This window comes from Sorex fumeus, unplaced genomic scaffold (genome assembly GCF_029834395.1).
Source record: "Sorex fumeus unplaced genomic scaffold, SorFum_2.1 ptg000050l, whole genome shotgun sequence".
Taxonomy (NCBI): domain Eukaryota; kingdom Metazoa; phylum Chordata; class Mammalia; order Eulipotyphla; family Soricidae; genus Sorex; species Sorex fumeus.
In genome coordinates this window covers 9,843,400-9,858,139 of record NW_026606107.1, presented here as the reverse complement: position 1 = coordinate 9,858,139, position 14,740 = coordinate 9,843,400, and the positions used below count along the sequence as shown (strand labels likewise).

General features: G+C 40.7%; 1 protein-coding gene across 4 annotated transcripts in view; it reads left to right on the top strand.

The window, feature by feature from the left end:
* The first annotated feature begins 5,367 nt into the window (after nt 1–5,367).
* Nucleotides 5,368–14,740, top strand: part of DIAPH2 (diaphanous related formin 2) — a 760,781-nt gene continuing 751,408 nt past the window's right edge. For 2 of the 4 annotated variants that reach the window (XM_056124108.1, XM_056124106.1), the window contains exon 1: nt 5,371–5,557. In XM_056124108.1, coding sequence (XP_055980083.1) covers nt 5,423–5,557 — 135 coding nt within the window. In that variant the 5' untranslated portion in view covers nt 5,371–5,422. Of the gene's footprint in view, nt 5,558–14,740 lie in introns of all 4 variants that reach the window. The other 2 variants (XM_056124107.1, XM_056124109.1) reach the window with 2 other exon arrangements.

Here is a 14,740-nt window from a genome sequence, read left to right as displayed (position 1 = left end):
TATTATTCAATATCTATAATCTCACCATTTCAGTAAAGATCCACTGAATCTTACTCTTTGTAGTATTGTTTCCAGGCTATTTCATATGTCGTATTTTCCTTCCTTTTTTAATTTGCTCATTTTTCCTTTTTTAATGTTGCCCATTTATTCTTATTTATGCTCTATAGCGCAACAATTTGAACTTTTCCTCTTCCTTGTAAATTTCTCTGTTCCATGCTAGAGTAATCTTACCTCTTCACAGTATTGTGTTGAATTTAGAGTCAATTAACTATGAGTTAGGCATCTAATTTTCTCTTACATTTTCAAACTTTTTGCTTGGAGTTTTTTTTAATTGCTTAGATATAAGAGATTTTATACTTTCTTGTTTAAGTTTGTGTCTTATGTATGGATAACATACTAGTGACTGATAAGATGGAGAACGATGTCAAATTAAGATAGGAGTCCAATTAGTTTGTGTAAATTTCCTTAGCATTTTATGTTTTGGAGTGATCACAAGCAAACTTTATCACAACTACAAAAAGAATCTTAGCAATATGTGAAGACTTTATTAAGAGGAAAACCTTGCACATCACTCTGTCCCTTTAACTGTTATTGGTTTAGTGGCTTCTTCAAATTGTTTTGCACATTTAATCATCTGGTGAGGTTTTGAGTACCAATAATAGGGTTGAGAGGACCATGCACCACATCTTTAAAAGTTGAGTACTCCTCAGTTAGATATTTATTTCCATAAAAATAGCATTTCTTAAAAGTGAATGTCATTAAAGTCTTAGAGGATTAAAGAGGCAGGTCACAAGCATTTCTGACTATGAAGTCCAGTGCAAAGGTTAGCAGAGATTTAACAACGTGAGTGTTTTGATTTGGATGGTTATTGTTTTTATTGCTACTCTGGTTATAAATTATACTGGATTAAATGCTCCTACTTAACCATATTTTCCTCATAAGTCCTGTTATTTGTAATACATTTTTGAAAAACAGGTGATTCTACAGGAAGAATTATGATATTTTTAGCAGACATTATCTGTATAATTTAGTATTAGTCCCAGTATAATAAATACTTGTTCATTTTTAGGAATAAGAACATACGGTATTTAATTCATAAATACCTTTCCATGGTTCTGATGGTGGCTATTTTTGGTTAAATTTAACTTTTTAAAAGTCTCCTTTAACTTCCCTTTTAATGGTGCAAATTCTTGAGATCTGAAAATTCAGCAGAAGAAAAAAGTAGAAAACTTAAGGCATACTACGGAATTATCAGAAGTCTCTGAAGTAATACTTGGCATTACTATCACTTTTAACTAAGGTATAATCTAGCAACCGTCTGTCTTTCTTTTTCTGGACTGTTTTTTAAATTTAACTGGATGCTAATTTGATGAGAGGTAGAGTCTGCAAGGTCAGTTAGTCTAATATACACTTTTGATATCAAAACTGATGGTGTTTCCTTCTTCAGCATCAGAAAAAGGAGGCTTGATATCCACCAGTTTATTTGTATATCTAAGAAAGTTATACTAAAGGAGTATAGGTGTAGGAGGCTTGATATCCACAGTTTCTTTGTGTATCTAAGAAAGTTAAAGTTATACTAAAGGAGTGTAGGTGTAGTAAGATCAGTCCCAGTGAAGCACCTGGTTCATAAATAGTTGACTGAGTGTTCTTCAGTGTACTAACTTCTAAAGTAGACCACAATCCTGATTCCTAAAGATTGGGTACTTGTTTGTTTTTAACTGCTGTTTATTTTGCTGAAACAAAATGCTGAAAAAAATCAAGAATTAAGATGGTGTTGATATTTGTGGGAAATCCTCAGGCTAAAACACCCCTCCCAGGATGGGCTATGCCCCTTAGTAAGATAGTTCAGGTATTAGAATGCAAAGAGTTTGTAAACATGCGCCCAGGAAAGAATAAAATAGGCAACAATAGAATAGATGACACATATCTGCCACTGCAAATTTCTCCCAGCAAGCATAGAATAAGAAGGCTTAGGGTCTTTTAGATATTGAGGCAGCAATAAATGAGGAAACTGTCAGGACTTCACTCTCTATTTTAGGGATGCCTTCTGAGAGTTATGTAAAATACCCCAGCCTTTGATCTTAAAATACCTATTGAATGTTGATGTGCTTAACAACAGTCCTAAATGTCTCTGCCAACAATGGTTCACCTGTTGAGAGCCCTGGGGAGTGGAGGTGGAGGGATATTGTACTGAATCATCTAGAGTGATTTCAGAGTGCCCAGCCAGGATTGAGCACAGCTGGGGTGGCCCTTCCAAAACCCACACAAAACCAAACAAACAGAAAATGACCCTCCCCGAAATAACCACACACCTCCAGTTCAGTGTAGCTTATATTTCACTGAAAACAGTGAAATTCAAACTCAAATAAAAAAACGCCAACCCATTTTCAGTTCTACTTCCATTCTTTAAGCAGAAGTCTTCTGCATGACAACATACTCACAGCTTTAATTCCATACAGATGACACTTACAAGTAATAACTTTTTTGATTTTGAAGTCGCTTATAAATTCGGCTGCTTCCTTTTACAATAGCCCCCAACTTCTTAACTGTGTGGATATTATTCATGCTTATTTTCAGTTCCTTTGCTTGGGATACACTTCACTTTTCTTCTTTACTTTGTAATTGCTCAGGAGACTTTTTTTTGGTTCTTTTTGTTTTGTTTTGTTTTGTTTTGTATGTGGGAGGGGTACCCAGCAGTACAGAGGGCTTACTCCAAGTGCTCAGAACTCATGCTGAGATCATGCCTGGCAGGTTAGGGGAACCATATAGGATGGGGAGTGGGGGTGGGGCGGGGGATCAAACCCCAGTTGACTGTGTGCAAAACAAATGCTCTACCCATACCTGCTGTACTATCTTTCCGGCCTCTCAATACTGTTTTAATGTGTACTTTAATATATTTCCTTAGAGCCTGAAAAGCCCTATGATAGCACAACATATCTATTTTTTCACCACTGTACTCATAATTCTCAGCACAGTACCTAACAAATTATCAACGAATATTTTGATTAGACCCTCAAGACTTGACTCAAACATCATTCTCTTCGAAAAGGTGTCTTGGAGTTTGTGACACTCAAGTGGGTGCTTCTTGTTCAATGTCTGTTGTATTGATAAGCAGTTCAGAGTGCAGAGCCAGGAGTAAACCCTAAGTACACCCCATAGACTTTTTTTTTTTGCTGGGCCATACCCAGCAGTGCTCTTGGCTGTGTTCATGGATCACTCCTGGTGGGGACTAGGGGACCATCTGTGGTACAAGGGCTTGGAGTGAACCCAGGTCAGCTGTATATGAATGAAATGCCCTATGCGCTGTACTATCAGGTTGATCCTAGTCTAAGTTTTACTATACTTTTTTTAATTGATTGAGATTATGTGGTTTACAGTACTATTAATAATGTTATCTCATGGACAAAAACCTCTTGACTAAGTTTCTAAAGGGCAGCGATGGTAACATAAGCCACAATAGTATGGTTTATGTTACCATACTTTGAACATAAGAAACTCAATAAACATCTACCAAACTGTTGACACTGTTGGAATTTGGAGGACCTTCAATGATAGTCCACACCCGTATCTCTCAAAGAATGATTACATGGGAACGGTGGCTCACAGATTGTGTCTTTCTGCAGCATCAAATTTCACTCATCTTTTTTTAAAAAGGGGGGTAAGAAATTCAAGTAATTTAAATCATATATGTTTACCGTGTGTGAATATATTGAGTGAATTTTTAAGAATTTATCAAATTTAAAGGTGGATAGGAATTTCAACCAAGCCAAATTATTTAAGTGTTTCGTATTCACCCCGACTGGGAGTATGTATTTCCTCTTTTCTACTGTTGTTTTGTAGTCAGTCTACCATCTTCAGAGCAGAGAATTCATATGTGCATGATTAAAAAGAAAGTTAATGATAGTGACAAAGCTACGATTAAAACTATTTTCACATTATCTATTGTTTAAAATTTCGTGTTCTAAGTTTATGGCCTCCTCAGATGAAAGCATGATCAAATCCATCCTAGTGCACTTCCATAAAATGTGCAGATACAAATTGGATCCAGCATAGCAGAATTTAGGTAGAAGGGGAGAATGACAAAAGGAGTCATGGACTAAATAAATCTCAGTAACAGGGATATGGACATATTTAGAGAATTTGAATCTGAGTTTACGTTTTAGGTAGCTTCTCTAGCATATGCACTCAATAGATGAAGGTACTTCATTCAAATCCTATCCTACGCCTCTAATGCTTTCAGTTTGAACATGATTTTCAAAGGATTTTGTTTTAAAAGGGTGGAAGAAATACAGGTTGAGATTTTTCCTCGACTTGGGGTAAATTGTAACAATATCTGTGATGCCTTACTGCTGAGGTAGTAGCATAGAAACTCGTTGTATTTGTCTTGAGATTTACATTTTAAACAAAGCTCTGACCCACATGATCTTTTGCACCCCTCTCAATAATCCTAAATTAGTTCAGGGAACTGAAAATAGCACGCAATCCAGTTGGTAGTTTTATCTAAGTGCTTTGGTTAAAGAGCCTAACAGTTCCTTGAGACTAAAGTTGGGCATGTGCGTCTACTTACTATTCAACAACAAGGGAATAAAGGAACGTCAGTACTTCTTGGGTCATAACGCAATCACCGCAACAGAAAGTGGAATCACCTTTCCACTTTGAACACACAGTCGGTTAAGGCAGTTAGTCAGCATTCTGCGTGGTGATTTTCCCTTCCCTTGGAGGGAAGCCGGACCATACTACCCTAGCAAAGTCGGTTCTATGCTGGGGAAAAGTTGTTCTTTCTGGCCTACAGTACTGAAGCTGCTGCTCGCCGAGGCCAGCCACGGAAACTTGCATGTGCATCCTCCCTGGACTTAGTTTCCCCGACTCTCAAATGGGCCGCCCTCTGTCTCAGCTCTAGTTCCCTCCGATTTCACGGGGCGCTCAGGAAGTGAAACGGGTGACTAAGCCCGGCTTAAAGTCCTCTTCTGAGCCTCTGGCTGACAGCGCCGGGCATGCTCAGTAGCTGTGCTCCCTTGGCACCCGGAGTAGGAAGCGGCTTTCAGCGCCCGGGCGGGCGGGCGGGCGCGCTGCTAGCTGCCGGCACTTCGGGGAATCACGTGTGCGGAGGCCTTCTTAAAGTGATAGGCACCAACTTTTCCTCCACCCTAAACACCGCCCTGAGGGCGGCGGCGAGCGGGATCATTGTAGCCACGGAGGGGCCGGGCTTGTCCCGGAGGAGTGCGACGGCGTGTCGCCTTGGGAGTGACTCGCAGCCGGCAGCTCCGCGGGCCCCATATCCGCGGCTGCACGGGACGAGAATCGTTCCACACGGGAAGGCGGTGCTGACGGCTCGGCGCCGATTGTCAGGGGGTCGCCCCGGGGGGGGCGCTGCCTCAGCCGACGGGAGGTAACCGGGCACAGGTGACGGGGCCTGGGAGCGATGGAGCAGCCCGGCGCGGCGGCGTCGGGAGCGGGCGGCAGCGGCGGCGAGGAGCCCGGAGGGGGCCGGAGCAACAAGCGGAGCCTGGGCGCCCGGGCCGTCAACGAAGAGGAAACGAAAAACAAACCCAAACTGGTGAGTGCTCCCGCCACCCGCGGCGGCCTCGGGGACGGCGAGTGCTCCGCGAGCCGCGGCCCCTCCCCGGGAGCCGCGGGAGAAGCCAGCCAGGCCGAGGCGGGGAGATGGCGTGGGAGCGGAAGGGCGCCCCTTTTCCCCCTCCATCCCTCTCTCGTTCCCTTCGCGGGGCCGGGGGCCGGGCCGGCCGGAGAAGGACCCCCCAACTCAACTTGGGGAGACCCCCAGCGGCCCGGAGCGTTTGTTGTTTGTCTAACTTGTGCGCCCCGACCTTTGAGCAATGCAATTTCATTCTCTTCCCACCCCTGTCAGTGGCCGGGGTTTGCCGGCTAAGGGATCGCAGCTCTCCTTAGCCGTTCTCCTACCTGGGAGCCCATCCACCGACATTGAAATCGGAGGAACAAAAACAGGCCCCCCCTCGGCAGGGGGTTCTCCCCGTCTTTTTACTTTCCCCGAAATCTTAGGAAGAGTCGCCTACGTGTGTTCCCCGCCTCCCCACCCTTCCGCCCCGAAGCTTCTCTCCATGTGCTCTTCCAAGTAACATTTCTTTGCAAGAGTTGGGGGTGGAGGGGAGCGTGGGAGTCCGAGACTGGGTGAGGAATCACCAACTGTCGTGTGTGTGTGTGTGTGTGTGTGTGTGTGTGTGTGTGTGTGTGTGTGTGTAGAACAGGCAATATTACAGTACTTCCTTAGTGGATTGGTGAAGCTGGAAGCCGACAGCACATGTTTTGTGAACCAGTGGTAGCGATCCTTTCCCTGCCGCTGACTTAAGGGACGGACTCATGAGATCAATGGGGCCTGGGTATTCGATTGGGAAATTCTGGAGTTTCTTCAGCTAATCAGTGGCAAAGGTTCCCCTTTTGGGAGTCAATTTTCTTATTTGTGAACGTTCTAAGGTTTCTAATTTGGGTAGTAAGAGGGGAAAAAGTTTTCATCTTTAACTTCAGCGAGTCCCCCTCTCCTGTGAAGCCTGAGCTATGTAACTTACCCTGGCCTGCAAATAGTTCTCTCAGAAGGTCTACATCTGAAGTACAAGCCACAGGTTGCTTGATTAGTTTTCAGTTTTAAGCAGCAACTTGATTTTAGTAAGGGGGACCAGGACACAGCACAAGACCTCTGTGGCATCTTGCCGGTTGATATGTTCTTGTAGTACTCTCTCTTGCCTAATAGCTGCGTTTCAGTTATGGACTTGTCCATATTGGGTCAGAGCACTATCGTTTCAGGAAATACTGGAACCTTCCATTAAGTGGGAAGGGTGGAATGGAATAAAACAAGTTTAAAGTTTCTTTAATCCCATCAGAATTTGAGGCAGACTGAGAATTTGCTCTCTTGATTTGCCTATTCCAGTGTTTACAAGGAATTTGCATCACAAGGAATGTGTGAGTTGTCTATGCTGGCCAAAGGATAAAGGGCTTAAGGGTACTATGCCACCATTAAACTAAAAAAAAGTTATGTTTTCTATCACTGAACCGCAACACAATAAAAAACTTAAGTTTTGATTTTGAAATTTATCAGTTTGCGGTTCAAGAGTGATTCTATTTTGTCTTGTGAATGACTCAGTACAAAACTATGGTTTAAACAATGATTAAAAGTTTCACCAAAAATAAAAATGAATTCATATTGTCTATAAATAGTTTGGTACAACCAGCAGGAACCTTCCACTTTTAGGAATGAAGTTCTCCAGAACGAACACTTATCTTCCTCTGTTAGTAACCACACTTCAATTATTAGATAGAAAACTTGCCTTCCTTTTCCTTTGACCATTTGTCCTATTTCATTTTTTATGTTATACTTACTTTGACAAGGTAACAAGATAGTTTGAGATAGTATCATTCTTAGTTCCTAGAGATACTATCATTTTTAGTTCCTAGCCAACATGTCTTGAACATAGCTTGCTACAGTGGGACATGTATTTGATTCTATGATGTTGTTAAATATTATCGGGAGATTTGTAAAAACATAACTTTAGAGCCATATATTATTTTGCATGTAGAGAATGTAATAACAAAATTTAGAAGACATTTATGGTACATTTTAAGCAGGTACATTGAAAGAAAAAGACTTGGTAAACTTTTTTAGTAAGTTTTCTTTTCATCTTTTGAGTTGCCTCATTCAAGTGTTCAACATTTTCTTCTAAGATGTTTATGATAAAATTCTTAGCTTAAGCTATTATTGGTGAAATAAATCTTTACTAGACCAAATTTTGTTTTTTGAGTATGATGTTGTTAATCACTCTAATAGTTTTTAGTTTTGTGTGGAGTTGTGTGTAGTTATAAGTGAGAGCCATATTGTAATAGAAATTGTGTCAATGATTGTAGTGAATCAGATTTGTAAATTTTAGAAATTGCTAATAATCACTGTACTCCTCTTTAATTGTGTGTGAGGAATTGGAGTGCTGGGTTCTAAGCAAGAGCCATATGGTAATAAGAATTGTGTAGGTGATTGTAGGGAATAGGATTCCTAAAGTCCAGAAATTGTATGAAATTTAAAAGCGCTCTAAAAATTTAAGCACCAGTTATTTATAATACTGTTAATGCATGCAGTGTTTTAACATCACACCCTCCCCCAGAGGATTTCCTTCTCCCTCCCGCATAGTAAGCTCAATTCTATAGAGCAGTTCTCAGGCCCTGTTGACCTTTCCTCAATTGCAATTTCCGTGATATGTTTCTTTATGTCCTACTATATGAGAGCTCATTCTGTGTCTGTCCCTCTCTTTTTCTGTTTTTGGGCCATACTTGTTAGTGCTCAGGACTTACTCCTGGTTTTATGCTCAGGGATCATTCCTGGTGGTACCATATGGGGTGCTGGGGAATCCAACCCTGGTTGACCATGTGCAAGGCAAGCACCCTGCCTGATCTTTTCGGCCCCATCTTGACTTTCTTTACTCAACATACTTTCCAGATCTAGTTCCATAGCAGCACATTGCATGATTTCATCTTTTCTGATAGCTGACTCATATTCCATGGTGTATATGTACTACAGTTTATTTTATTTATTTTTTGTTTTTGGGCCAAACCTGGTGATGTGCTGGGCTTACTCTTAATTCAGGGATCACTACTAGCAGAGCTTGTGGGACCACATGGAGTGCCAGGGATTAGGCCCCATTAGGCCACATGCAAGGAAGTGCCTTACTCCCTGTACTATATCTCTCTGGCCTTGTATTACAACTGGATAAGGAAATTGTAGTACAAGGCCAGAGATCCAGTTTTCTGTTCCTGTACACGGGTTATTTTCAGATTGCAGCTATTGCAACAGTGCCTCATTGAACATCGGTGCACTAATGTCTTCAGAATAGGGGTTTTGAGCCCTTGGAGTAGATGCCAAGAAGTGGAATTTGTAAATCATGTGGAAGTTTGATGTGTAGTTTTCTTTTATTGTACATAAGCCTATGTATATTTAGTTTTATTGGAAAGATTATCGCCATGATTTTCAAAGTTCTTCATAGTTGAGTCTTAGAATACATACTGTATGTATTCCAGTGTCAATCCTACTACCAGTGACATCTTTCCTCGACCAGGTATAAATAAAGTAGCACTGTAACACTGCACTCCGTTGTTCATTGATTTGCTCGGGCGGGCCCAGTAACGTCTCCATTGTGAGGCTTTTTGTTACTGTGTTTGGCATATCAAATACGTCATGGGTAGCTTGCCAGGCTTTGCCGTGCGGGCGAGATACTCTCAGTAGCTTGCCGTGCTCCCCGAGAGGGGCAGAGGAATTGAACCTGGGCTGACCGGGTTGGTCCTGTGCAAGACAAATGCCTTACCCACTGTGTTCAACAACACTGAGTACAAGAGATCAATGCTTTATTTTTTGAGAAGAGTTCCTATTGCTTTCCAGAAAGGTTGAACCAGTCAACATTTAAACCAACAGTAGATGAGCATTTCATTTTTCCTATTTCCATGCCAATACTCATTGCTTTTGCTTTTTATGATGTGTGGCCAGTCTCACGGTGTGTCTGTCAGGCGATATGTCATTGCTGTTTTAACTTACTTCCTTGTTGATAAGTGTTAAAAAATATGTTTTTCAATTACCTATTGGCGATTTGTGTGTCTTTAAGGAAGTTTCTATTCATCTGTTCTCCCCATTTTTTGATGAGGCTGTTGTTTTTTCCTTCTTGTTTTATAGAGTGCTTTATATTTCTTAGACATTAACCCCTTAGCACATGAGTGATGGGGCAAATATTTTCCCAATCTATGGTGTTTCTTCTAATTTTGGTCACTGCTCTTTTTTTTCCAGTGAAAAGCTTCGTAAGTTGATATAGTCCCATTTTATTTTTCCTTCTGTTGGCTTGGCAAGTAGAATTCAAATAATTGAAGACACTTCTAGATTCAATGTTATGAAAACTTCTGCCTATGTTTTCAAAGTATAATTTAAGAATTTAGCACTAATATCAAGGTCTTTTAATCCATTTTGAGTTGATTTTTGTTTGATGATGTGAGATAGAGTCCAAATTTATTTTTCTTCCATATAATACTAGTTTTCCCAGTAACATTTGTTGAAGAGACTTTCCTTGCTCCCTTCATGCTCTTTGCTCATTTATTGAAGACTAGCTGAGTATATACATAGAAATCTGTCTCTGATCTCTGATTTCTAGTCTGTTGGTCAGTGTCTGTCCTTATTTCAGTACAACTCTGTTTTGAGTACAGTGATCTTATAGTATAATTTAATGTTGGGGAAAGAGACGCCTCATAATTGTTTGTATTAGGAATGCTTTGATTGCTTGGAGGGAAGGGTTATTTCTCCATATTTATTTCAAAAGCATTTAGACTATGTCTTTTAAAAAGTCATGAGTATTTATTTTTAATTGTCTTACTTGATGCTGTCATGGGTATTACTCATTAAGAGAGTTTAGTGTTAAGGACAACTAACATCCCCTACACAGTACAGTGCTGTACTTTTCTTTATTTTCTGGCATAATTTTACGTTTGACTTTGTTTTCCTTTTCAGAAGCCTTTGGTTCTTTAGCCAGTAGTACCAGGTTAGTAACAAATGAAGCAGTCAACTGAAGAGAGCTAATAATTAAAGAGCTGTGTGATAAGGAAATACAGGATTCTGTATGGGAGAGAACTGTAAAAGTCATCATGGTAAATTTTGGATCCTTCTGTGCAGTAAAGAAAGACTTAACAACAATGATTCCAACAATTTATGAGCAAGGTATTAATTGAAGAAAGGGAGCACGATGCATTTTAGAGTGAACAATAAATAGGAGTGTAGAGATGGGAGCATGTCAACTACATAGATATATGTACAATTGAGGAAAAGTGTAGGTAAGGTAGGTCTGAATCATTGATGTGTGTTTGTGCCTTGTGTTAGAGATTCAGCTTCTATAGAAATCAGAGTAGTCTAGGAAAGAGATTAGAACCAGAGACAGTCTTGATTAGAAATGCATTACAGAAAGAAACTTAATTATAGAGGAGAATTTCTTGGAGACATAATCCAGAATAGAGGCAAGAAGATCAGTTAGTGAAAGCAGAATGCCATAAAGGAGTTTGATGTTTAGAATTAGAGACCCAAGTTCTAATTGTAGTTCATCTACCCATTTATTTACTAGGTCATCCACTAACTAGGCACATCTATCAGTTTCTAATGCAGTTTCTTTCATTTCATTCCATTCCTTCTCCTTCCGCCGCCTTCTACAAACAACTCCACCAAATCAGAAATGCCCACCCTGTTTCTTCTTTATAAATATCACTCTCTCACAGTTCAATTATTGCCTCCACATTCTCTCATTTCATTAAACCTTCTTATCTTAATGAAGTAATTGCTCCTGCATTGCTGTCATGAGTCTGGGTATTGATATTCTGTCTACATATATTTCAGAGTCCTTTGGGCAAGGGTCCCATTTATGCCTATTGATTTTTGTTTTTTGCTTTTTGGGTCACACCCGGCTATGCACAGGGGTTACTCCTGGCTCTGCACTCAGGAATCACTCCTGGCGGTGCTCAGGGGACTGTATGGGATGCTGGGAATTGAACCCAGATCAGCCGCATGCAAGACAAACGCCCTACCTGATGGGCTGTCGCTCCAGCCCCACTATGCCTATTCTTAAATATCTTCTTGGCGTGTAAATGATTGTTAGCTGAGATTCTTTTATAAAGGCCAGAAATTTTCAAAGTGTTGTTGGAAAGAGACTCTCTGAGGAAAACTTAATTTTTTGTGACTTTCCCATGTATCTGATATATATTTCATCAAATGAACTTATATTTACTTTTCATGTGGATTTTCACCTAATTTTGAAATTAAACGTCTTGGCTGGGAAAACTCCTTTTCCTCTTTGCTTTTTTGGATTCTTAATGATGTCAAAGCCTGAACTCCCATGCAGAGGACTAGAACCCAAACTGATGACTCAAGTAATATTTTCTCATTTTTGTAGGAGACTTGAGGTTGTTGGCAAAAGAATACTGAATGAAAGACCAGGGGGATCTGGTTTCCAGCATCTGTTTTTTCAAGATTTCTTGTGATCTCTGATGAGCCATTTACCACCAGACCAAAGTATAAGCCCTTTGATTAATGTCTGCTAGTTGGAAAGTATGAGCCCTTTGATTAATGTCTGCTAGTTGGGAAAAAAATGACTCCTTGGTTTGCTTCACATGGTGTTCTAGATTAGAGATTCTGAAACTGTTTCTACTTGCGGACTGACCCCTTTTTGCCAGATAAATAAATGAAACAATGGTGAACACTGCCAGAAACATATCAGATACAGTACACATTTCATTTTGGATTAATTTTGTTTTGACCTTTGGGTCATACCCAGTGATGCTCAGGGGTTACTCCTGGCTCTGCACTCAGGAATCACTCCTGGTGCTCAGGAGACCATAGGGGATGCTGGGGATCCAACCCAGATCAGCCTCATGCAAGGCAAATACCCTACCCATTGTACTATTGCTCCGCCCCCTGGTTTAATTTTTTTTTTTTGCCTTTTGGGTCACACCCGGCAATGCACAGGGGTTATTCCTGGCTCTGCACTCAGAAATTAATCCTGGCAGCGCTCAGGGGAACCATATGGGATGCTGGGAATCGAACTCAGGTCGGCTGCGTGCAAAGCAAACACCTTACCCGCTGTGCTATTGCTCCAGCCCCCCTGGTTTAATTTTTTATTGTTATTTGTGACTCTGTATTGACCCATTTTTAAGACGATAACACTCAGTAATGAGGGGGCCTAAGCAAGAGATAGTATAGCGGCTAAAGCCCTTGCCTTGAACGCCATTACTTGCCTTCAATATCTGGCATTGTAAGTGGTTCCCTGAACAATGCCAGGAGTGATGTCTGAGCATAGAGCCATGAGTATGTCCTGAGCACTGCTGGGTGTGGCCCCAAACCAAAATCAAACCAAGCAAAACATAGTAATAAATTGGAATGAAATGGATGCTATACACATAACAGTGTCTTATTGTTAACTCCTTATATAACCTTAAACAAAAGTGATTGTTATTGGAGGGTTTAAGTACTTTCTTGCATTATGATATCTATAACATATTTGTATAAAGGGCAGCAAAGGGTTTATTATATATTGGATGATCTCCTATTTTCACCAATTACATTTGTATTTGGGATATTCTGCATACTTTTCTTTTACTAATAATGTATGATGTTGAATTGATGTAGGGTATGAATTTAATGTTTATCATAGTAATTTTATTTTAAAAAGTATGTCGCTAACTAATTATATTTAGTTTTCTGTTAAAAATTTTTATTTGACATCTATGACATTCTTTGTCAGGTAGCTTATTGTTGGTTTATAGGAAGATCAGGGTACTAAAATGCTGTGCTGTAAAATTTAAATTAGAGAAAATTTAAAAGCTACCATTTGTATTGTAGAACTTAGCTGTAGTCTGAGTTATGCTTGGGGACCCTGAATTCAGTTACTAGTCATTTAACCTCCTCTGTTTCCCTTTCCCTCTCTCCCTCTCTCTTCCCCTATGTCTTTCTCTTTCTCTCCCTCTTCCCTCTTTCTCTCCTCTCCCTCCTCTCTCCTCTCTCTCCATCACTCCCTCTCTCTTCTTTTTTGGAATAATTATAATTGTTATACACCTAGATTTCATTCCAACCATAAGTAGTATGGTAGTAGTAACACATCATAGAAGTAAAATCACATTCTTTATCAGATGGCCTTAAAGTGTACTGTACATAACAGAAAATTGAAAAATAGTACTCATAGACATTTTTATGCATTTGCACATTTCGCCAAATTTTTCTGGTGGTATTTGGGGTACACATAAATTGCCTGGGATGGAATCTGGTTGACTATGTAAGGCAAGTCCCTTACCTGCTGTAATATCTCTCTGGTCCCCATTGTTGCATATTTAAAATTAGTAGCTCTACTTATATTCTGAATAGTACACCTTTGGGTTGGGGGCTAGCAAGTATGTTATTTCTTCAAGATTTCTTTGGGGTTTTTTGTTTTCTTTTGTGTGTGGGGAGGACATACCTGAAGATGCTCAGGGCATCCTCCTTGCCCTGTTCTGCACTCAGGAATTACTCCTGGCAGTGCTCGGGGACCATATGGGGTGCCAGGGATTGAACCCGAGTCTGCTGTATGCAAGATAAGCACCTTACCTTTGGTACTATCTCTCCACCTCCATCCTCTAAGATTTCTTATACTTAGTGATCCAACAGGCTGGAACGATAGCACAGCGGGTAGGATGTTTGCCTCGCATGCAACTCACATGGGTTCTATTCTTTTGTCCTTATCGGAGAGCATGGCAAGCTACCGAGAGCATCCCTCCCGTGTGACAGAACCTGGCAAGCTCCCCATATTGTATTCATTATAACAAAAACAGCAACAACAAGTCTCACAATGGAGACGTTACTGGTGCTCGCTGGAGTAAATCGATAAAAGACGGGAGGACAGTGCTACAGTGCAGTGCGATCTCTTAATATGGCTATGTGATAGTGGTTGGTGTATATGCCTAGCATTCCCTAAGACAAGGTTTGATTTCCAGTGCCATATACTCCCCTGATCATTGTGGAGTGCAATTTTGGAGTCCAGAGAGTGCTGCTGGGTATTGCCCTGGAGGCTCCCAGAACCTATGGACCTGTGGAACCCTGCATTCGTTGCCCCTTGCATTGAACTTCAGGCTTCTTTGACCAACTGATAGGTAGCCCCTGGGCTTCCTGAGAACTGCTTTGGAGGACTCAAATAAACAAAATGAACATTTTTTTTGCTACCAAGAACTATACTGA